Source organism: Lethenteron reissneri, chromosome 18 (genome assembly GCF_015708825.2).
Source record: "Lethenteron reissneri isolate LAM-NWPU_2019-01 chromosome 18, ASM1570882v1, whole genome shotgun sequence".
Classification (NCBI taxonomy): Eukaryota; Metazoa; Chordata; class Hyperoartia; order Petromyzontiformes; family Petromyzontidae; genus Lethenteron; species Lethenteron reissneri.
The window spans coordinates 15,776,444-15,801,820 of NC_083796.1; the positions used below are offsets into that span (position 1 = coordinate 15,776,444).

Here is a 25,377-nt window from a genome sequence, read left to right on the forward strand (position 1 = left end):
AGCACGCGGCCTGTAATCCAGCGGGGAGGGTTGACGTTATGAGACTCCCTCCCCGTGGGCTCGAGGAGGTCGGAGGTGCCATACCCTGGCTCGCCTCGAGGCAACGTGGACTCCACCTGTGACGCCTGTGCGAGAGTGGCGTTTCAATCTCCCACAAGCAACGTTCGTTGTCTGAGAGCGCCTGAATAATACCAAGGGCGTTGACTCGGGCAATGGTTGGTGCCGGATCCTGCGTGTGGTTTCTCTTGGCGCATCTGAGTCGTCCTCTAGGTTAGCGAGCGAATCTTGTGTGGCGGCGCGTTACGAGTTGAAATTCTTATTAACATCAGTTTCGGTCAATCAGATGTTGGAGACATTACGGCGTTGCCATCCCTCAATGGCCCGTGATGCCGCAATCCATCTTGTTCCTGCAAACCAGCTGATCTCTCCACTACATCTTCATGGTGCAAAGTACTCGAGCTTGAGTCAGGCTTTGATTAAACGAATGAATTCGTGCTGCCAGTGTGTGTGTGCTTACTTCACATTGAACAGTGACAGCACCTGCCAAATCGAGGCGAATGTGTGCTTGTTGTGTGAGGTGATTGGCATGTTTAATGCAGTACTGTATAGACTGAAATAGGATAATAGGATAGAATTAATAAATCAGAGCAATACGAGTACAACTAAACATTTTATATATAGCTGTCATATACCACCATGAAGAGTTTGATTATATAGAACAATTGATTATACAACATCAAGGATTTTAAACAAAATACACTTGCATTCTGAGGAACCTCTACAGTGAAAGTATTGCTCACATCAAACTAGAGCGTGCAGTTATAGATCTCAACATCCAGAAGTGAGTAAAACAAGGTGATCCTCTATCTCCAAACTTACAGCAAACTAGAAACATGTTTAAAAAAATAAATGAGATGATAATTGTGGAATGTCAATGGTAAACATCTTACAAATGTACATTTCACGAATGGCACTGTCCTGGTGTCTGATAATAAAAAAGAGAATATTATTCATCTTAATGGAACAGAGCAAAGTGGTTGGAATCAGTCCAACAAAAACTAAAGTTGACAGTTTACAATAAAATACAAAAAAAATTACGGCAATAGAATCGAGTATATTTGTCTCTTTGCTTTAGAGCAAGGGTTTGTGGAGTTTATTGCATTACGGTATTATTTTACCTGACTTTATTCTGGCCTTCATTGATCCCAGTACAGTAATCTGTGGTTTTCCTTAATTCCAGATATTTTAGATAATTTAGTTTTACTCTAACTTGGTCAGCTTTCAGTGCCGTTATCTTCGTCTCTTATTTGTCTAGAGGTAACATACAATGATGTGCATTGCATGTACTAATTTTTGGCGTCTGGAGTTGCATGTTGAGAATTGAGGTCACGAGTTGCCCATGCTTCGCATTCAGTTATTTGTATTTCTGCATGGAGGCCGGTATTATTCTTTGATTAACGGGGTCTTCTTAGTTTGGTTGCCAGTGTAGGCTTGCATGTCTGGCCCACTCAGGTTCTTTGTGTGGGATATCACACAACATTCTGGGGCAGATGGCAAAACAGTCGGGGCATGATGGTATAAACGGAGAGAGGTTTCGGGAACTGAAAGTGAAAATATATGGGCCCAGTGCTGTTGTATGGTATGAGGGCATGGATATACACTAAGAAAGAAACGAGACACTGCTTGACAGGTCAGAGATGAACATGCTGAATATTTTTCAGGGAAAGGAGGTGGAATGAAGAGGATAGAGTCTTGGCAAGGGTTGCTAATATTCTATAAAAGGTGAGGGAGGTGAAACTCAGTTTGGGCATGTGTTGAGTAAACACAAAGGTGCAATTGGAAGAACCATGGAGATTAGAGACCCATAAACCTGCACAGCGACTCAAAGACTAACAGCGACTCAGATTAGAAGGGCTTTGGAAATTCCATCAGTGCAGAGGGAGTAAAGTAGAGAGACACTGAGGGCAAGATGGAACGATGCGGATAGAGAAGAAACAGAATAGAAGCTCAGAGAGAAAGAAAATCGGAGCAGCTGACCCCAGAAACAGTGGGACTTTTGTATTCGAAGAGTGTGCAGTATATGCATACGTAGACTCTACCTACACATGCCAAGAGTGCAGACAGTCTGTGAGTGTATATAAGTATGAAGTGATTATATTTCCCCCTGCTAGCAGTCTCACCTTTTTCCATATCAACATATTTTCTTCCAAAATTAAATTTAAAAGCAATTAATAACAGGGAAGATTCAACTAATGTAATGACAACTGCAATAACATCGTATGACGGTTTCCAGGCCTCACTGGGAGCTGCTAATATAAGGAACCTTTCGGCAAAATGAATGTGAAATGGAGAAACAAAGGGTCCAGGTAGGAGAGATGTCCCCATATATTTTAGTGTGATATATGACCTTGAAAACTGTTCATATAATAATCTTGGAAAATTGTTTCACAACTGATTCCACCTCGTACAAGCGCTTGCACTGTGTCAATGAGGGTTTCAATGTATTATTCTTTATACATTTACAGCATACCTATGTTTTTCTGTTGATATTAATTATCGTTATAATGTTGTCTATTAAAAGGAATATGTTTATTGCTAATCAATGCTTCCTTCAGATTTTTTTTTATTAGAGTAACTTTAACAAAAATGTCATCTGAACTGCACAGCTCGGCCACAAAACTCTCTCCAGCTACTCCATGGCCTCCCACGTGCAAGGGAGGTTCACAGTGCCTGCTGCTGCTGCAGGTCATAGGCCTCCACGGCTCGCTTGATGTGTGAGAGCCGCACCTTCAGCTTCCGGCAGAGACGCTTCTTCTCTTGGTATTGCTGGCCCTGGAGAACAAGAAATACAACATGGCAAGCCTGGACTCACTATTCACAACACAGCAAGTGTGGACTCATTCAACATGACATGTGTGGACTAACTCATCACAACACGAAATGCACGGACTCTCTCATCACAACATGACACAGGTGCAGCGAGTGATCAACAGCAGGGCTCTATCACATGTTATGCAATGGTTATCTCTTATTATTCCATAAGCTATATATACGAAGAGTATGGTTATGATTGAATATGTATTATCTCCATAACTCACCCGCTTGACGTCCTTTATCTTGTTGTATTCTTCAGCAACATTCTGAAACAGAGTTGACGATGCACGTGAATGTATAACCACAGAGGAGGTCATTCGCCTCTGGGGCTCACAATAGCCGTGTTCAAGCACTCGTCTATTCTTGCACATCATCGTGACAGCAATATGGTTGAGGAGCTAAATGCCAATGTCAGGGTCTGCTAGCCACGACGAGAGGGCTTCAGGAGAGTTGGTGTAGTTTTATTATTCCTGTACTGACGGAGCGCACACCACAGAGGTTTACTATACGGTCCATAGTTTGGGTTTAATGGCCAGAGTTGCTGTGTGGCTTACCTTTAACATAGCTATGGGTCTCTGTATCTCCATGAGTCTCTATGTAACTCTGTGTCTATATGGGTGTATATGCATATCTGTATAGCTCCAGTGTGTCTGAGTATATCTATATGAGTTTATATATATGTATCTTTGAGACTATCTCTATGTCTAATTGCATCTACGTGTCTAATTATCTCTATGGGTCTCTATGTATCTGTTACTTTGGGTTTATTATATGGTCCATAGTTTGGTTTGAATGGCCACAATCGCATGGCTGTGGATTGCCTTGAATTTCCCATTCATGATGGAGATATTTGCATGGGCCTGCTAATGTTTGATGTGGTTGATGGCCACACAGGTGTCTTCGAGGAGAAGCACAGAGTCAGCACCACTGAGATGACAGATTCAAATCTGGGTTTCAGCGATTCAGGTTCCCAAGTACAGTATAGGCACACTTAGCTATATTAAAGTAACCCATTGCATATGTTTTGCCACTCAATCTGCTCTGAATGCTAAAATTGGAAATTATTTGATAAGAATATACAAATATGACAAAATAAAACATGAATACAAACTCAGCAGCCCACAGAAGTGGGTAAGTGGTTCTGTTATATCGAGTTCCTCAAGATGGCAGGTTAGCTCACAGCACTGAGTTGATACGACTAAGGTCCTAGGTTCAGATCATCTGCTCCCTGACCAGAATGAACCACGTTTCTTGAGCATATGGCACTCGATGGCCTTGGTCTGTTAGCCAGTGACAAAGAAAATAACGAATTGTATAAATTGGATTTACACTTAAAGAGCTTGAATAAATGCAGAGTGCACCATCCACTCATATGACAGGCTGGGAGACAAGAGTAAGGCAGTCGTGTGAGAGATCAATGAGGCACAACAAAAACTGTGTTGTTATGGAGGTTTCAGAATGAAGCTCCTGTACACTCCTGTGCTTAAATGCAAGTATAACACTGGGGTTTAACTAAGGAAAGTCTAGAATCTGTTGGGATGTAACAATAGATTAAGATGGATTCTTACTCTCAAGGTATGTGGCAATGATTCATGTGCAATAATTGTTACACATGACTCAATAATAGTTTGTGAAATTGTTTGTGACCCCACTTTCGGAGAATGCTTTAAACTGGAGGATTCATTCACTCCAAACTTGAAAAATGGCAGTCGAGTGTCAACATTCCAAAAACTATTACCAGCTCAGAGTTGTGAGAGTTAAAGTTCTTGAACAAACACGAGTGCATTCTAACAGCAGTCTAGGGCATTATCGTGCAAAATATGATGCTTTGACACATGCATTTGTATGTGTGTGGATTTCATATGTTTGACGTTTAAATTGACATTAGCACAGGGTGGCTGGATGTCGCATCGCCGAGCACGTGTACCTGGTATTGTGCGCTGTCCTCCGGGAGTCTGTCCAGCTCGGTGTTGAGCTGCTCGAGCCTCTGCGAGATGCCCCTGAGCTCGGCGTGCAGACTGCGGTACTCGCTCATGTCACTCTCAAACTGCTGCCTGTAGCTCTGCCTCGTGGTGCTCGAAGCAATGCTGGGGTAGAGCCTGCAGGCAATCGGCACATTCAAAGAAAGGTAAAGATACTACCAGGAGGGAGGGTCTTTGCTAGAGCAAGCCCTAGAGGATATTTGGTCTACTCTTCCACATTGAACAAACGTGTTAAAAGAGCTGGGGGCGCCCACACTTTACCCCACCACACTCATTCTGCCGATTGAAGAACTGTCGCGTACCCATTTATACCGTTGGGTAGACAGTGGAGGGCCGGCTTAAAAATGTGAAATGTATATCTCGACGCCTCCTTCTGTTAGTGAATAAACAATGTTGAGTGCACCACCTATTGCTTACCTCATTAACTCATTCTCTTCCTCTGGGCTGGACTCGGGCTCTGTGGTGTAGTCTGTCTCATACAGAGACCCCTCCGTTCCATATCTTTGAATCCGCTGGGCTTTCCTCTTCTGCTGAGCTCTCTTAATGGCTTGCTTGCCCGTGACCTCCAGAGTTGCACTCTGTCCGTCGCCCGGGCTTTCAGACCCAGCCTGGTCAGCATCGTACATTCCCCGGCTGGATGCTCGCTCTCTACCCTCCCACGGCCTGTTAATACATTCACATAGGATCCATCTGTCAATGATTATTTGGTTTATGTTTTAGATATTCATCTGTAACATTCTTAATGAAAGATATGTACTGCATTTAGCCAACTTTTGACACCACTGACAAACCTAAGAATATAAGACAAATATCAAATTAATCTTCTTGGTTCTTTCGGTAAAGTCACGTAGAAGGGAAGTAATGAAAATAATAAAAATAAAACATAATAACCAAGAAGATGAATCCCTGGAGTCACGAAAGCTTTAAATCGAAAAAAAAAATCAAATTGTGAACTATGTCTCTATAACAAGATTCGAACTTGGTACCAAAGATTGTGCTATTGCACATTCTCTATGGAATCCCCTTGTGCCGTTTCAGTCTGATTGAGTCACCATAAAGAAATGCTCTTAAACTCTTCCTTGATGTTGACTCCAGCCACATTCACAACTGTCACTTGGAACCTTGACTTGCAACTATGATTTGCAAGTGCAATTTATCCATTCAATATTTTGTATGATTGCTGTTACTTTTTTCTATATTCTGTTTTGTTCAAGTTTGAGTGTCAATGTTTAATTTATATGCCTATGTTAATTTCCTCTGTAAAATTTCTACCATTGCTTTGGCTGGCCTGTGAAAAAGAGCTTCATTGGTTTTCTGGTTCTTCCAATGTAAATTAAATGTTCATATCTATGTAACACAGGGAATACTTCAATGGTTAACTCAACCAATCAGTCGAGTTGCTAGTTCAGATTTGAATGATCAAATCTCCAAAACATTCAATCATGTTCTGGTCCATCCGCCTATTGTTTTTTGTGGACCAACGAATGCAGTATAATTTGTATCTGCTAAACTCTCTTGTCTGTATTATACTGCTCACTATCCACCATGACAACACAATGTTGTACACTTATCTCAAGTCGTTAGATAAGCAGTGAGAGTGGCTAGTGGATGAAGGGAGATTGATGAGAGCAGTGGTCCCCAACGTTTCTGAACTCGCGGATCATTGTGAACTCTCAAAAAGAGTTTGCGGATCACCGTACACCAGTAACATAAAATTGTGAAAGTGAAGATGCATCTGCAACAGTTTCACGGACTTCTTCCCATGGCCTTGTGGACCAGCAGCCTCAACGGACCGGAATCGACGCCTTCTGCAATCAGCAGCCCTCGGTGATCAACTACTGCTGGACCCATGCGCAACCCCTGTATGGCGATATGGCCAGCGCAGTATCAGGGTCTGCAGCCTGAGGACCTTGAACCAGTTTGGGATCCATCCTTGAGTCTTGAGCCAATTTTGCATCTGACTTGAAACAATGCTTTCCAAAGAGCTTGCTATGTGTAATTAGTCCGCATTCGTGATGGACTGGATTCTTAAGAGTTCGCAATAACAAACGATCAAACTCACTTATTCTGTGCACCACAGGTTGGGAACAGCTGCACCCATGACAGCGTGAGACCGATGGCAGGGTGGGTCGGGGAGGAATCGCTGTGTATGTTCAAAGTGCTGTACTGATCGTCACACGCGAGTGCGTGAGAACGATATTGCGATGTCTGAGGTAAGACCTCTCCTCCCCGCCCGAATTGAAAGTCTAAAAATGAGAATGGTTTAATCAACCAGAGAATAAGAATAATAAAGACTAAAATAAACCATAATTTTCTGCACATTTTACACGAGATAAACTGCAGCGTGGCTGTTTGCAACTGCGAGTCAACAAGTCTGTGTAGCCCCACACTTCAAGAGTAAAATTGACGAAGTGTAGAGGGCTGCGCAACCAAACACTTGGGGCTATTTGGACATGCACTTGTCGGTGACCACAAATACATGCTTCAATGAAATACTCCTGGGCAGCACACATGACGACTTGGAGGGATGATGGCTGGTGGTCGAGGCTAACAAGTGGCTAACAAGACAAAGGAACAATGCCCACGAGCACGTCTACTGGAGAGATGGAGTGATGAGAGAATATCGTGTTCTGGAGCCACATGGGTTGCATCATGAAACTGTTGGAGATGAATGCTTTTGAAGACCATCTAGCAGAGGATAGATTTTGGCTGCTGCTGGTGATCCACAAATTCCACAAATGTAACTACTTGGACACAAGCCTCGTAAAACCGAATCATCTGTGTTGCACATGTTTCACAAGGTGTTTTCTGTGTAATGAGAGAGCACACCGACGGGCGACAGAGGGCTGCATAGCCAATCAGGGCAAACGGTTCCATCTGAGCCAAAGTTCATGGGCGGAGCTCATGGGTTCATGCGAGAACCATCGGGAAGGTTCTGAGGTTGGAGGCGGAGCTTGGCTCCGCCGAGAGGGATGTAAGGAGAGGCAAGGGAGGACTCGGGGTCGGTGTGGGAGCCCGAGAGTCCGGACTGCATCTCCGTCATCTCGTCACGCCACCGGCCACGTGGCAGTCTCGAGGGCCGAAGCTCTCCCCACTCCCTGCGCGCCGTCGACCAGCGGTGCGCGGGGGAGAGAGCGAGGGAAGCCGCGCGGGAACGGAGGAGCAGTGAGCGCGTGCATGTGGCGAGAGAGAGAGAGGGTGACCATCCAGAAAGGGAGTGCGGAGCCGAGCAGTCATCACTAAATAAAGAAAGTCTCAACCTGTCGTGGTAGTCGTTTATTACATCTGTATTGCCATTAGCAGGGGCTGGCTGTTTTGCTGTATTTGGTTCACCTGGTTTCAGGTGCACCAAATACATGTCTCAGGTTCGTCGAATGTCAGAATATTTATTTATACTGGAGGAATGCGAGAGCTACAAAGCTCTTTATACACAGATGTCCAACGTACTCTTGCCTGGTTATAAGTACAGATTGTGCCTGCCTACGTCACCTCACCGGGCATCGGCGGTGCCGAAGATGTTGCCGCGGGAGGCAGTCCGGGGGACGTAGCTCACTTGTGCCTCGCTGGTGAACGTGGCGCCATCACCGTAGCTGGATCCCTCGGAGCCCACGGGAGACTCCGACATCCCCTGGGCTTCCAGGTCCATTTGACTCATCTTAGTGAAAAAAACACAACGGCACAGCGTGAGTTCGCCACCACCATCGTCACCGGTACCACAGTGGCGGCTCCTGCAAAATCTCTCAGGGGGGGCAAATGTCTGGATGATTGATAAGGATAAGGTCCACCCATGCAATGAATAAATTAACAGCTTAAGCATGTAAAGGCAACTTCACTTCTTTAATATTTTTCGATTTAAAGCTTTCGTGACTGCAGGGATTCATCTTCTTGGTTCTTTCGGTAAAGTCACGTAGAAGGGAAGTAATAAAATAATAAAAATAAAACATAATAAAACAATTCTCACGACGTTTCGGCCACAACGCAAGCAGCCGTCCTCAGGTGAAAACCAGGTCCGTCGAGGCGACAGAGTCTGAATGAAACAGCACACGAGCTTGGAGCATATATATAAGCTGGGCGCATTGACAAAGGAATTTGCATATCAAAAGGAATTTAGCATATTTATGGGAAATGCAGGAATGTGATTAGTACTGCATATGCATGTGCATTATGCAGGATTAACAGCATCAAAGGGAGCTGCAGTTACTGCTGCTGCTGCAGTTGCTGCTGCTGCAGTTTCTGCTGCTGCTGCAGTTGCTGCTGCTGCTGCAGTTGCTGCTGCTGCTGTTACTGCTGCTGCTGCACTTGCTGCTGCTGCTGCAGTTGCTGCCTTATCCATTTTAATATAACACTATGTATTATTCTACCCACCCTAATGTGTATCACACTGCTATATGTTTACTATACAATTACGACACCATACATTACTCTGCACACTGCACCATGCCAGTGAGTGGAACGCGGTCTGAAAGTCACCGTAAACGTGAACACAATCAGTTAAGATCCGAAATGGTTTATTACGTCCTTCCAATGATTGCTAAGCCAGAATCCATCTTCTCGGTTGAAATTGTCTCTGTGTTTGTATATGTGGATCGCCTCATGAACGAATCTCTCATGATAGCCAGATGGCTTGCAGAGAACCTCTGTCTTGGAGAAGTCAATATCATGTGAGCCCACTGAGTTGTAACAGTGATCTGCCACGGCTGAGGTGTTTGTCCTACCGTGTTTCAGGTCTGCCTTATGTTCACGGATGCGGTCCGAGACATGTCGTTTGGTTTCTCCAATGTAACTGCTACCACAGAGGAAACTTAGTTTGTAGACGCCAGGGTACTGTATGTCTGGAACCACATCTTTTACAGACGGGACCAGATCACGGATTTTATGTACTGTGTTGAATCGGACCTGGATCTTGTGTTTAATCAGGATTTTGGAGATCTTTTTTGTGACCCCAGCAATGTAGGGTAAGGTGATGGTCTTGAAAGGCTCCTCAACAGGATCCTTCTTGATGGTTGGAGTGATGGCTTTGCGGATTGTGTAGTCGGAGTAACCATTAGCCTTAAGAGCTTGGCGTACGTGTTTGAGTTCACTGGAAATGTGTTCATGGTCGGAGATGCATTGGGCTCTATGATATAGAGTCTTGATGAGGGAATTCTTCTGGGATGGATGGTGGTGGGAATCCGGTTTTAGATAAGCATCCGTGTGGGTGGCTTTCCTGTAGACAGAGTGGCTCATTGAACCATCAGGTCTCCTTTTGATTAGGACATCCAAAAAGGGTAGCTTGCCATCATTTTCGACTTCCATGGTGAATCTGATGGCTGGGTGTATGGAATTGATGTGGTCGAGAAATTGGTCTAGAGCAGGCCGGCCATGTGGCCAGATGACAAAAGTGTCGTCTACGTACCTCTTCCATAAGGTCGGGCGTCGAGTGGCAGTCTGGATGGCGTCCGTCTCAAATTTCTCCATGAAGATGTTGGCTACAACCGGAGATAGGGGGGAGCCCATTGGGGTGCCCTCAATTTGCTTGTAGAAGGTTCCATTCCAGGTGAAGTATGTATTAATATTAATGAAAAATAAAGTGACTCTTACAATACATCTTGTTTGTTTATATACTCACTATTAAAACAAACCACTCAAGTTTATTTATTAAAGATTCCACTAGGTGGCGATAAATCATATTGTTGGATGAAACGTGCTTACGTATGATGACGTTAGCACGTATGATGACGTAAGCACGTTAGTGCATGCCCTCCCGGAAGCCATAGAGAATGCATTGCAGCGCCCCCGTTCGAAGAAAAACATCTTTGAATGTAAGTCTATGGGGCCACTCGGGGCGATTCTCAGCCGGAGTGAAATCGCCCAAAAAGAGGCGGTACTCCACAGAACGTGACATGACGCTGATTGGACTATATCCAGAGGCTGACAGTGACGGCTAGCGTGACTCTGTGGTTGAATGACATTGGTGGTGCGTCGCCCAATCGCCCTAATGAAGAAACCGCCCCTGCGGTACCACCTTCAACAAAACATGTGCAGTGTGCCATGCAACGGACAGGCAATGATGGTCTTCTCTGCAGTAGGCGTTCTCTCTTTTGCAGGGTGGTACTTATGAACCCTAGAGGGGTGGACAGGCTAAGCCAATGTCCAATCTAATGTTGCCATTGTCAGTTGAGCCTACTGATACCCCACGATATTAGATATTGAGTGTTTGCGGGAGATAAACACATTCCTGCGGAGGGAGCTGGTAGGAACGTTGAGTTGCTCGGTCAATGGCCAGGGTCAACGGCGGCGTGGTGTATTTCGCAAATATGCCCGACTGTGAGGGCGGGCACAAGCCGGCGTGAGTAGGTTAAACGTTGAGTTTTATAAGGGCACCACGGGGTGACCAGCCCCTCCCCACTCAGCCCCACCCTCCCCACCCAGCCCCTCCCCACCCAGCCCTCCCCACCCAGCCCCTCCCTCCCCACCCAGCCCCTCCATACACGACGGACGGACGGACACAATAATCCCCTGTGGGCTGGTGGAACCAGGAGGTTCCTACCAGTATAAACGTTATATACACACTATACAACTACAGGTTAAACATTCACTTTGCAGATTAAAATGTAAACTAACACACTCACCCATTTTTCAATGTTTTTCCCATAATCGTTGTCCCATGCTATGAAGTCCTTGCCATACTTCCACATTTTACTGCGCGTCTTGAAAGCGTAGACAGAGGCGACGATGAGAAAGATCATGGAGACGAATCCACAAGCAACTGCGACTGCCTGTAGTGGTGAGACGAGGCGAGTGGGCATCACTCCACTGCAGTTTTTCGGTGTGATGTATGTGTACATACCGTGTCTTTTCATGTATTTGTTAAGGTCAACAGTGACAGTAAACACAATTAAAAAAACTTTGGCGATTGAGTCTCTATTGAGCTTCCTCCATACATCCAGGATTGTATTCAGCCATACGCTCCACGAAGTTGATTCAGCCACACTCTACTGAGATCTACCAATTGTGCCCTAGTCCGCGTACTGTGCTCCAGGCTTCGAACTTAGTTCTCTATTTGGGCTAACCATCGAACAAAGACGTGCACTGTATCGCTCGCTTTCAGATGCGCTTCTGTGACCGTCTGGAATGTTCCTTCATATATTATGCATCCACTAGAGCTATGCACTTTTAAATCTAGATTGAAAACCATATAACTCTTTTTTGTGTTTAATTTGTTGTCCTTCCCACGCGCCTCCGATTATCAAGGTTGGCTTTGTACGGTACAAAAGAACCTCAACATCCAGGCATATTCTGTCACCTTAGTCTTTCTCTCCACGGCTACTTCTCACGTATTCCTTCCTCCATTTTACATGCACGGTGCTCTGAGATCCGTTGTTTAAGGGTGCTTGATAAATGTAAATCATTATTATTCCCTTGTAAGCTGTGCTTATAATTATTGTTTGGGTGGTTTGTATATGATTTACCAAGGAATATGAGTTGGGTAGGGATGGAAGGGGGCACGGGGGTTAGCTGACTGGCCTCTTTCAGCAACATTGAGACTGACAGCTTTGCTCTTGCATCGTCTTAATGAAGTGCAATTAGTCTTTTCATTGGATTGATACCCCTTTCAACAGTTAGTCAAATGTAAACATGTTGTGATGAGTAAGCCTGGACTTCTGAATAAGCCCTTTTTAGGCAAAATACGTTTGTAGACAAAGGGCCTTCACAATAACTGCATCTTGCATTCCTGCAAATGGGGCTATGTGGACTGGCAACTGATGCTTTAAAATAACATGCAGTATCTCAAATTTGTAGACACAAGGGGCATCAGACTTTTTCTACCCCACATATATGACCCACAGTATGACATACACACATACACAGACTACGGATTCACATTTAACCTGTATATGTCTGTAAAGGCATCAAGTCTTGCATTGAGATCAGGATGCTTGTTGGTTCTGAGCCTCAAGACAGTCCTTGTCTCTGCCTGTTTTTTGAGAAAATGACTCTATGAAGTTGGACGAGCCACGCGTGGTCACGGGAGGGAAGCTGTGTCCCACTGACCAAGTCACTGAACGTTTCTTATCTACAGCACCTGCTCCGACAGAAGCAGCCTTAGTGCAATTGATAAACCAGCAGGCTGTTACCACCACTCACCTCCTGAGGGTCCATGATACAGAAGTGGTAGAGGAATGGGTCGATGTAGAGGCTTGTGGCAGCAGGCAAATAGTAAGCCCTGCACAACGAAACAACTTGGTGGTAGCTTGACGAGCCTGCGGTTTGAGTCGAGGGGTTGACAGCGACGGTGTAGACTATGGTGGCAATCAAATCCAAGATGGCAAGAAATGAATTTACGATGATAATGGTCAAGTAGAACTTCTGACTTCTCATGCTTTGAGATTTAGAAAGACTGAGAAGGAACAAAATGCCCACTATTAAGATGGTGATAGCTGCCATGGCCATCATGAATCCCTGGGCCCCTCTGGCAAAAGCGAACATGTGGTACATGCCGAAGTGGCCATAGTTAGACTGTCCGTACAATGGGTAGTTACCCCCAATGTTACCCCCAATTGCGTAGTTGACATCCCAAGGCAGCGTGGAGGCCACGCATGCAAAAATTCCAGCGCTGAGAATTAAGACCAGGATGTGGAAGATCCGTACAAGGCGTGGAGGAGAGCGCCATGACTTGAAGTCGATTATATCCTCAGGATACTCACTCCCAACATAGAAGGATCCAGGAGGCACCGTTCCAGACAAAACAGACTGTGGGTATCCTGAGCCACGTCGTGAGTACATGGAACGAGCCACTCCTGACACCACGGACTGGGAGCGGTTGTAGTTTGGCCCCCGCCCTGATCTAATGGAGCGGGCGTAGCCAGCAGACTGCCCTGATGACCCAGCAGGAAATGCTGTGACCAGTTGTGTTGAAGGACGGTGTGAGTTCGTGTATGACGGTGGTCCGTAACCAGGCTCTCTGTTATATCCGGCCATCGTGACAGTTGAATGCGTCACTTCCAATCTGGAATGAAAAAAATGTCAATAAACAACTCACTCAATGACGTTCCATATACAGTAGATCGAGGATATCCGACGTGTGGTTCGCGGACCCCTAAGTATTAATTAGGTATTAATTTTATTTTAAGGCCTCCTTCATGCAGGAAAGCTGGTTGGTCAGGAGCATTTCAATCAACCCATTCCGCTGTTTGTGCTGCGTTGTATGTCTGGTAAGGGTGCCTGATTGTGGCTCCTCGATCTAAACAAAAATTATTGCTGTAGTTTATGATGGCAACACAATTTAGTATTCTGCAAATTACCACAAAGAAAAACGATTTAATTCACTGATTAGCTAAGATGTAAATGTAGCAAGCTATGCATAGTTTGCTTGTTATGTAGACTAAAAAGCAGACAATAACTTAAATTACGTTAACAAGGAGTCAAGAGTTGTGCTGGGAATGGCTTAAAGTGCATTGCAATTTGTTGCTTTTCATAATGGCTTTAAATGGTAGCATCACTGTTCATAAAAATGGTTGCTACTCAATGTTTACCAACATGAATGCTCCAATTTCAATTCAAAACAACCCTGATGTCAACTTTAAATATATATTAATCCCATCATTTTCAGGACCCCAAAGTATAAATTGTGATCTATAACTTCAGGTCAATCTAATCTTCTGCCCTCTTTTTTCTGTGAAGAAAGGGGCATTGCCCAAAATATCATCCTGCTACAAATGTATCTGTGCAGGGCATTGACGATAACACACGTGGTGACTTGTGATCTTCATTCAGGTCCTCCTAGGGGACTCAAATGTGCAGTTTGTTCTTAAAATAGTCATCAGGCACTGAGCTGTGGGTTGGTGTTCTGGGTAAATTTGATTCTGGATGTAGAGCTATGGGTAAATTTCAACCTACATGTAAATAGATAACATTTACACATCCCATCAGCCACATGGCCAAATGAGAGTGGCTAATAGCAGCAGCATTTATTATTCTGTTGTTTCTAAGTGTAATAAGTGGCTCCGACACGACATAACTTTATTTATTAAAGGTTCTTCACAGCCGCGACTCCTCTCGTTACGCAGATGCCGCCGTTCCTTTCTTGGCGTGACTGCGCTGCCCCGCGCCACGTGGCGCTCACCCCGATCTCCACCGAACCGCTGGCTGGCGGCGCACTGGGGAGCGGCTGAGCGGCTGGAGGTCGAGCTGCCACGTGGCTGGTGGAGATGGTGGGGCAGCAGCGACGGGGAGCTCCTCTTCGATCTTCAACAACCGACCCCAAACCGTCCGCTACTCCCCACTTATATTCCCTTTTCCGTGGCTAAGCCCCGCATCTGGCCACGCCCCTCTAGGAACCTTCGAGAACGTTCCAGAGGCTTCCATGCTAGCTCCGCCCATTAACCTTTCCCCCAGATAGAACCCCACCACTAATAAGGCATGGACTGTCTGTCAGTATATAAAGTGAAACCCCTCAATTATGCAGGAGATGGCGCTCGCTTATTACATCACCCCCCCCCCCCCCCGGTGGTGAAAAAATCTAGCCGTCCCGGCTAAGTAAGGAATATCAAGTAATATGGAGCGCCAGAAAAGGTAAACAAGTGACCAACAACAAGATAACGGAAAGCAGAGACCCGACACGCAGGTAAGCAGACATGAGTTCCTCAGGAGAAATGCAACGTCTTGGAGCGTGTCCGTGTAGCCAGGCCATCCGCCTGAGCCGGAATCGACGCGGACGCTCCTGCAGCCGGCAGCAGTGGGTCAGGAGGGGGCGGCACGGCCGGGTCCAACGCAGGTGGGCATGGCAGAACAGGGTCATCCGCCGATCCTGACGCCTCACTCATGGGCGCTGTGGGCGGTAAAGACAACTTCGGAGGATCACCTTGCACAGGGGCCGCAGGTCGGTTGGACACGTCAGGCACCGGGAGACCGATTGCTGGAGATGATGATGACCCAACGGGAGCAAGAAATGGTTTCAAGCACGACGGGTGAACGAACCAACGACAGCGGCCGTGACAGATACGAACACACTGCGGACGCAAAACCTCAACAATTTTTACAGGGACTTGCCATGGTTTGTGGAGCTGGGGCGAGGTGTCAACGGCCACTTGTGGGCAGTGAAGCCATGCCTTATCACTAACAGACCATGGCATGTCACCCTTGGACCTCCGAGCACAACGTTCATTGCGCGCCTGGGTCCTGGAGGTATTAAATTTTGTGGCTTCCCGTGGCTCAGAAATCCGTCGAAGGGACTCCTGGACATGCTCAGGAAGAGTCGTTTTTAGTAGCACGACTGGGAAACCCAATTGGACATCCACCGGCGGCACGTTCTCTCTCCCATACATGAGGAAAAATGGCGAGTACCCCGTGGATGTGTGTGGCGCCATCCGGTACACAGAGAGGACGCTAGGTATCTGCAAATCCCAGACGACCTGCCTCTCATTGACCGTTTGGCACAGCATGGCGTAAAAGGGTGCGATTCAGTCGCTCAACCATACCGTCCGTCTGAGGATGGTAGGGAGATGTACTAATCTTCCTGGTCCCCAAGGCATCGCAAACGTCATGCAACAACTTCGAAGAAAAGTTTCTACCCTGATTGGTGAGTAACTTTTCCGGCGTCCCTTTATCCATCACGTAACCGTTCACGAAAGCGTCCACAATGGACAAAGCCAATTGATCTGGCAGGGACCAAGCCACAGGCCAACGAGAAAAATATTCAACGCCCATGAGGAGAAATTTGTTCCCGCGAGGTGTTACAGGAAACGGTCCTAACACATCGAGGGAAACCAACTCATTAATGCGTGTGACCGAAATGGATTGCAAGGGCGGAATGTAGTGTTGCCGGGACGATTTTCTCCTAGCGCAATCGGGGCATGATCGGAGTGCACAAAGGACGTCTGACATCATACCAGGCCAAAAATAATCCCTCTGCAGGGTGAGCAACGTTTTCTAGCCACCAAAATTGAAAAGGTACTCACTATGCAACGTACAAATCGACGCCGCAGGGAGAGACTCCGGCACAACCAGCCGAAGCCGGCCAGATATCTCATCCTGCCCCATCAACAAGCTCTCATGAACCAGGAATCGACCTTCCTTGACTGGATTCAAATTACCCACGGTCGGCACGGGCCGTCGCCGCAAGGAAGTCAAGGAGTCGTCCGATAACTGCTTGCGTAACCATACCGAACGCGGAAGGCGCAATACGCAGTCGGCAGGCGGAACCCCTGTTTCGTCTGGAAGTGTCTCAACTGCGGACATGACTGATCGACGAGACACGTCGTGAGGAGTACAGCGGTTCGTACCGGAGCTGCAAGCACAGCGAGGCTCGTGTGACAACCGTGACAATGCGTCAGCATTAGCGTGACGGGCACCCTTCCAAAAAGTGACATCGAATGTGAATTTCTGCAAGCCCTCAAGCCAGCATGCCAACTGGCCACCTGGCTGCTCAATCTTTAATGAATACTGGAGAGCTGCGTGGTCAGTGCGGATAACGAATCTCCTTCCAATCTAGATTTGAAGTTTTCGTGACTGCAGGGATCCATACGCTGTGGTTCTTTCGGTAAAGTCACATAGGTATAAATTCAAATAAATGAATTTCTTTCCATATAATTACGGCCTAAACAATCGGACAAAATTAACGATCGCCAGCAACTCTCGTCGTGTAACACAGTAACGGGTTTCTGCCGGCGAGAACACCCAACTACCATAGGCGATAACACATTCGATGCCTCCCTTCATCTGCGACAGGACTGCACCGATACCCGTGTCACTCGCGTCGGTGTCAAGAATGAATGGCGATGAAAAATCAGGATAGTCGAGAGTAGGCACGTCGGACAACCGATCGCGTAAGGTATCGAACGCTGCCTCCTCCTCCAGTCCCCAGTCGAATCGCTGATTTTTAGCAGTGAGGGCATGCAACGGTTTGGCGATAGAAGCAAACCGAGGAATTAACCGGCGATAATAGGAGGCGAAGCCCATGAAGCTCCGTACATCTCCTACGCACACGGGGACCGGCCAGTCACGAACGCACGCCGTTTTCGTAGGATCGGTAGAGATACCTTCCACACTGACTATGTGGCCCAAATATCGTATGGAAGTTTGTAAGAGGTGACATTTTTTCGGCTTGAATTTGAGGTTCGCCGAGCACATCCGCTCGAAAACGGTGCCAAGCCGAAGGAGGTGGTCATTGAACGAACGGCTGAACACAATCACATCGTCCAAAAAGATCAAGCACATGTCCCATTGGAGACCGGCCAGGACGATGTCCATCAGCCATTGGAACGTGGCAGGAGCAACGTTCAACCCCATCGGTAAACAATTTAATTGAAAAAGGCCCTTTGGTGTTCGGACGTGGTTTTCTGCCTCGAAGACTTGTCAAGGGGCAGTTGCCAAAACCCGGACGACAAATCAAGAGTTGAGAAAAACCACGCTCCGGACAAGGCATCCAAGAAATCGTCCATCCGTGGCAGAGAGTACGCGTCTGCCACAGAGACCTTATTCAACCTCCGAAAATCAACACAAAAACGGAGGTTCCCATCCTTCTTCTTCACCAAAACAACCGGAGCGCCGCATGGGCTAGTAGAAGGTGAAACTATGTTAGCGGCCAACATTTTGTCAACAGCACGCCGCACGATCTCTTTCTCTGACAGGCTCATGCGATGTGGGTTTCGGCGAATGGGGCTAGCGTCACCCATATCGATGTGATGAGACAACAAGGGCGTTCGACCCAAGTCGAAATCGTCTTTACTGAAAACATCGGAAAATTCCGACAACAACCTGCGCAATTCGCTACGCTGAGCCGGAGACAGTGATGCGTTCTCGTTACACAACTCGGCGATCCATCGATCGTCTGAAGGATACGTTTTCCCAACAGCGCATACATTCCGACCCGACGTGCGCTCCTCGCGATCGGTTAAAGCGGTGGTGGCATGAGCCAGAACAGTACCGGTGAGCACAACAACATCGCCAGGTCCCCCATTCATAACCTGCAGAAACGGAGCCTGACCCGTGCGGAGGATGGTCTGAGCACAGGCCAGCATCAAACTCCGCGTAGCAGTATTCGAAAGTGTCAACAAGACACCATTACCCACGCTTTTACAACACATTTCTTTGCGATAACGGAGCGGAATCAACATTTGAGAACCTGCCGGAACAGTGACAGTGGCTTCCACCAGCACCTGAACCAATACGGCCGATGCCGGCCGAGGGAGCGGCGACGACAAATAACACACCTTGCGACCCGAAGGCAGCTCAAGGCAGCCTTGGTCGACGAGAATCTTCCTTGCCATTCGTAACAGAAAATCCGTGCACAACAAACATGGCACAGCCAACGTGCGTGAGATCAATACAGGATCCGACGCCTGGACATTGCCTATGGCGATACGTGCGTCAACCTGACCAATGATATCCATACTACCCCCGTTGGCAGCGACACACACATCGTACACCGGACGGTTGCACGACACGGGGAACAACCCTCCGTGCCAATTTTTTCCATTGAGTCTGTGAGGTCGGCCACCCCTTCGTGACAGTACCCGAGCAAGGAACATCACGCGAAACACCCTGATGTGATGGACCCTTCCGAACGACATGAGATGGATGAGGTGGTGAACGTGCCTGGGTGCCCGACATGTGCCAACTTGCCTGTGTGGAGGGAAGTGAAGGCAGTCGGTCGGCCGCAGGAGATGTGGTCGGCAATCCGGACGGCGATGCTGGACGAGCTCGGCACTCCCAGGAGTAGTGGCCCACGCAGCCACATCTGCAGCATGTGATGGGAGGCCGCTGGTGCAGCAGATCGCCGTCCCACCGCGGTCGGTAGATGCTCTGCCGACGCCGACCATCCCTCCGTCGCTGGTTCCACGGGGGAACCGCCGCTGCGACGTCCCCTTCTGACGGCACCTCCTTGGGTATGACCACCACTTTGGATGGACTCCAGCCGATCGGTTGACCATCACGAGCCGGATCCCCGGCCCATGTGGCCATCTGTGCCCATCTCTTCAACTTCTCGTGTGCGTTCAAGCAGCGCGTGGCCCACAGAGATGTTTGCGATTCGTGACCGCATGTGGGAAGGACGACTCCCATGTCCCTCACCAGCGCCAACATGCGTTCTATCACCAAAGGGTCCAAAATCTCTTGTTTCACGTCAGGGTAGGCATCGACTGCCAACACCATCAAGGCGCTTCTGTAGGCGAGGAGCGACTCGGAGCTCCCACGCCTACGGTGCTGAAATTTTCGTGTTCTGTCGTCTGGCGGTTCATAGACTTCCGCCATTTTAGCAAACACTTCTTTGAGCGTCTTCTTCTCTGGGGGGATCGAACGAAAAACGGCCAACACATCGTCGTCCAGCATGGTGGGCAAGGCAATCAACGCCTCTTCCTCCGACCAGTGGACCGACTAGTAGGCAGCCTCAAAGCGCCACCTGAAGGCACTCCAATCACCCCCAGCGGCCACGAACTCTCAAACTTGGGGCAGGCATCGAACCCGATCGGCACTCTCCTTCGCAGTAGGTGTCGCGATATTCGGTGACCCGCCACGCGGTAGCGTCAAAATGGCGGCTGCCCCACCGCTCACCTCCGCGATGTCCAAATTGGCGGCTGGGAGATGCATGGTCACCAAGGACTGTGAAATGGCGGCCGTCTCCACCCTGCCCGGGATGGCGGCCGTTTCAGCCAAGGGGGGACACTCCGAGGTGCCGTCGCCGGCCCTCTGCTCATCCACCCCCGGATGGTCCACCACCGGACCTCCTCCAGTGGTGATCGGCGTGACGAGAGCGACGAGGTGGAGGAGCGCTGTCGTCAAAGCGCTCAGCTGCGTCTCCACCCTCCGCCACAGGTCGTCAGGGTGAAGCTGATGTGGAAGCTCTGCCGCGCCATCTGCTGCAGGTGCGACATCCGCACCCGCCGTGGGCTCCATAACCGGGACCATGGGACCCGGGGTCGGCAGGAGCTGCGTCGCCGCTTCGTCGTCGTCGTCGGAGGACACCGTAGGTGTATTGTTCTTTTTCTGGTGCTTGGACATCGTGTCTTCCGTAGAGCACCGCCAGAAAAAGTCCACTATCTGACACGACTATAACAAGTGGCTCCGACATGGCAGAACGTTATTAATTAAAGGTTCTTCACAGCCAGGACTCCTCTCGTTACGCGGATGCTGCCGTTCCTTTCTTGGCGTGACTGCGCTGCCCCGCGCCACGTGGCGCTCACCCCGATCTGCACCGCACCGCTGGCTGGCGGCACGTTGGGGAACGGCTGAGCGGCTGGAGGTCGAGCTGCCACGTGGCTGATGGAGATGGCGGGGCAGCAGCAAAGGGGAGCTCCTCTTCGATCTTCAACCACCGACCCCGAACCGTCCGCTACTCCACGCTTATATTCCCTTTTCCGAGGCTAAGCCCCGCCTCTGGCCACGCCCCTCTAGGAACCTTCGAGAACGTTCCAGAGGCTTCCATGCTAGCTCCGCCCATTAACCTTTCCCCCAAATAGATCCCCACCACTAATAAGGCATGGACTGTCTGCCAGTATATAAAGTGAAACCTCTCAATTATGCAGGAGATGGCGCCCGCTTATTACATAAGTATGGCTCTTAATCGGGATTCTGCTAAAGCCCCATTATAAACAACTGTGGGCCCTACCATCAACAAATGACCGAAGTCTACCTCTGTCCCTAACCAGGGTTCACTACAGGGTCCGAGTCATGATCTCGCTTTGATCACTAACATAGGGACTGTACGATAGAACAAACCGCTGCACAGAGCCGAATACTTGCACACTGCTGTGCCATGTTTAATTCTGACATTCAAACACCACGAGCGCGTTCTGTTCAACCACGGACCTATGCATGAAAGCATGTCCAACATCTGACACCTGAGCAACAATGTCATGATTTTCTGAAGAAGAAAAGTTTTCCAGCAATATGGATGATGCCGTGGGGTAATCTTGAACACATTGAACTTACAAACTAGAGGTTGTTGGTTCTATTCGGGGGTTGCACATTGGAGATGCTTCATAACTTCCCCCCACCACAGCCTCTGTCCAATCAGTCGGTCGCACGTGGTGGGGGGTAACGTGTGGGTACTCCCAAAATACAATCGAGAGAGGCTTCTCTGGAGGAGAGATCTCCCGAGTGGTCACCTAATATACTCGTGGAAACATACTGCAATTTAATTGTTGAGAAAATATAAACCATTTAAAAGTATAAGGTGTGTCAGAAGTAATCATTACTGTGGAAAATACATTACACAACACTTGAGAATATTTGACACGTACATCACATTTACGCTGACTTCGGTTTTCTTACTGCGCGCATGGACATGGCCGAGTTGTCGTGTGACATGTTCAACACAAGGTCTATGAACTCAAAAGCAATTGCCACGCTTGCGCAAATATAGAACTACCACGCGAAAAAGTTATATCTTGGACTTGCCATTTGTTCCACCTCACAACAATTCACAAATCGCCTCCATGTCTCACCTACAGAGCTATTTGTGTAATAAGTAAACAAAAAGGAGTTTCCTCCGCTTAGTGCCTCTGTCGAGCATAGAGCTTGGTGACCTCACGTCGGTGGCTTTTTGGTCAATCACTGACTCTACATATGGCCAGGATACATGAATTAGCTTCCAGTCGAAGAGGCTTTGCTGAGTCTACCAGAAACACACCACTGCCTCCATTGTGCCACGCGAGTGTTACATTGACCGTACGTGAATTCCACGAGTGTTATAAACGTTCGTGTATACATGTCAACATTACCACTACTTTTCACAACTCCCGTGATACAACCCGAGACAATGATGACACCATACTTTGGTCACATCTCTTTTTCAATAAATTAACATGAACAGATGCACATTACCGAAACATCGGATTGCAGTACAGTACTTACGTTAATCTCTTCACAAATGAGAAACAATGTTCGCTTAGAGTTAATTATTTACTCACAGATTAGCTGAGCTTAAGCCAATGATTTACTTGAGTTGTACGTTTGCCACACAGGGACACGCACCTGGACCATTTGCGTCAATGCACAAATTAACTTTGCCTACACCTCCACTGGAGGGATCTGGCTTCCAGGGATGAAAGAATTGTTCCCGGCTGGTACTGCGCTCATCCTTAGCGATGTGGTGCGTTATTCGTTTTTGCAACCAACGTGGTACAACTTGGTTGAACTGTAGTAACTGCATTTGTAAACATGTTTACACAAGTTGATTGTTATTGTTGATAACAATTTCCCTGTATCATGACCGCCAAAATTAATATTTTAAACTGCATGCTAGCCTGGATAATCATGAAATCAACAGTGCGTGCACACATTTTTCACAGGCAAAGCAGCTCCCGATGACCTGCGTCTCTCTTCTGCATCAGAGTTGGCACGACTGTCACTGCAGGAGCAGCAAAGACTCCATCTGATGACAGCTGATGCTACCATCTATTCCCATCTTTTTATTATTGTGGCACCATCGACCGCCTAACGTCCGAATCTACCTTAAAACGTCTCGTTCCATCTTGATTTGAAGCTTTCGTGACTGCAGGAATCCATACTCTTTGGTTCTTTCGGTAAAGTGACGGAGGTAGAAATAAAATAAAACAAATCACGACGTTTCGATCGCAACACAAGCAATCCTCATCAGGTGGTTCAACCACAGCAAGAAAATGCTGAAGTCAGCGGGAGAGCTGCCGTGGCAAGAAGTTATATCGGTAAGACAGGGGGGAGAGAGGGGGGGGGCAGGGCTAGAAGTGGGAAGTTGGAGAAGAACATCAAAATGTGCTAGTAAACCGGCAGGTACGATGGAAAGAACAACAACCAGTTGATAACATCCTTCCAATGATTGTTCAATTTGTATCCATCTTCTCAGTTGAAGTTTTGTCTATGTTTTTATATCTGGATGGCTTCATGAACAAACCTTTGATTGTTGCCCGAAGGTTTGCAGAGTACCTTGGTCTCGGAAAAAACAATATCATGCGAGCCCACAGCATTATAACAATGGTCAGCTACGGCAGAGGTATTGGTTCTGCCATGTTTCAGATCTGCCTTGTGTTTGCGAACACGGTCCGAGACATGTCGTTTCGTTTCTCCAATGTAACTGCTACCGCAGGTACAACTCAGTTTGTAGACTCCAGGGTATTGCATTTCAGGAATGACCTCCTTCACAGATGAGATTAGATAACGGATTTTGTGTACTGTATTGAATCGGACCTGGAATCTTGTGTTTGTTTAAGATTTTGGAAATATTTTGGTAACACCTGCTATGTATGGTTAAGTGATGGTTTTGATTGGTTTCCCAGGAGATTGTTTCTCCATGGTTGGAGAAACAGCTTTGCGAATAATGCAGTCCGAGTACCCATTCATCTTGAGGGCTTGGTGTACGTGTACCTGTTCACTGGCTAGGTGGTGTTGGTCGGAGATGCAGCGGGCCCTATGGTGTAGTGTTTTGATGAGGGAATTCTTCTGGGCCGGATGGTGGTGGGAATCAGGTGGGTGGCTTTCCTGTGGACAGTGTGACCCAACGAGCCGTCAGGCCTTTTCTCAAACAGAACATACAGGAATGGTAGCTTACCATCCTTCTCCACTTCCATGGTGAATTTGATGGATGGGTGTATGGAATTGATGTGGTTGAGAAATTGGTTCAATGCTGGCAGGCCATGTGGCAAAATGATGAAAGTGTCATCTACGTATCTCTTCCACAAGGAAGGACGTAGGGTGGATGTCTGGATGGCATCTGTTTCAAATTTATCCATGAACACATTCGCTATCACTGGTGATAAGGGAGAACCCATGGGGGTACCTTAATTTTGTTTGTAGAAAGTACCCTTCCAGGTGAAGTAAGTGTTGGTAAGGCAGTGCCTAACCAAAGTTGATACATCAGGATTCAGTCCATGTTGGACCAAGTCTTCAATTATTGCTAAGGTGTCAGGTACAGGAATCTTGGTGAACAGAGAGACTACATCAAATATGACAAGCAAATCATCTGGACAGTGAGATGCCCTTGATTCAAAAGACCAAGTCAGCTGAGTTACGTACTACTGAGGTAGTCTCGCCCGTGAATGGAAGCAAGGTCTCAGACAGTTTGTAGGTAGGTGAGTTGATAGTGGAAATGATGGGCCGAAGTGGAGTACCTCCTTTATGGATTTTTGGAAGACCATAGAATATGGGTGGTCGAGCAGCAGAAGGTTTTCGGGAGAGCCGCTTGAATGGTTTGATTAGAGAATTCTAGATTCGAAGTTTTCGTGACTGCAAGGATCCATACTTTTTGTTTTTTTCGGTAAAGTCACATAGGTTAAAAGAAAACAAATAAATTAAATCACGACGTTTCGGAGGCAACACAAAATTCTGTTTTCAGGTGGAACCGTCACAGCAAAATGACTGTATCGAGTGAAGAGAGCTCTAAAGAGACACGACCTTATATACTGGTTAAGGAGAGGAGGCAGGATGGGCCGTGGGGGGGGTAAGCTCGTGAGAACACGCCTGCCGCTGCAGCTGCGGACACGCCTGGAGCTTTGTGATGGAGATGGCGGAAGTAGATAAGCAAGCGAGGATTAAGCCGCCTTTTGTTATGCTCGTCGGTGGGTTATAT

The 25,377-nt window shown here is 47.5% G+C and overlaps 1 protein-coding gene across 2 annotated transcripts; it reads right to left on the minus strand.

Moving 5' to 3' along the window:
- Positions 1-651: 651 nt before the first annotated feature.
- LOC133343944 (occludin-like) lies at positions 652-23,418 on the minus strand. 2 transcript variants are annotated; one of them, XM_061553974.1, is made up of 8 exons: positions 23,288-23,418; positions 12,984-13,845; positions 11,468-11,614; positions 8,351-8,511; positions 5,274-5,519; positions 4,802-4,973; positions 3,099-3,140; positions 652-2,832 (listed from the first exon to the last, which is right to left on the minus strand). In XM_061553974.1, exons 1-8 carry the CDS (start codon positions 23,305-23,307, stop codon positions 2,722-2,724), a joined length of 1,761 nt encoding a protein of 586 aa, XP_061409958.1. In that variant the 5' UTR covers positions 23,308-23,418; the 3' UTR covers positions 652-2,721. The 2 variants fall into 2 exon arrangements, with proteins under 2 accessions (XP_061409958.1, XP_061409959.1); XM_061553975.1 differs by lacking the exon at positions 23,288-23,418 and adding an exon at positions 22,689-22,722.
- Between the last annotated feature and the right edge of the window lie 1,959 nt (positions 23,419-25,377).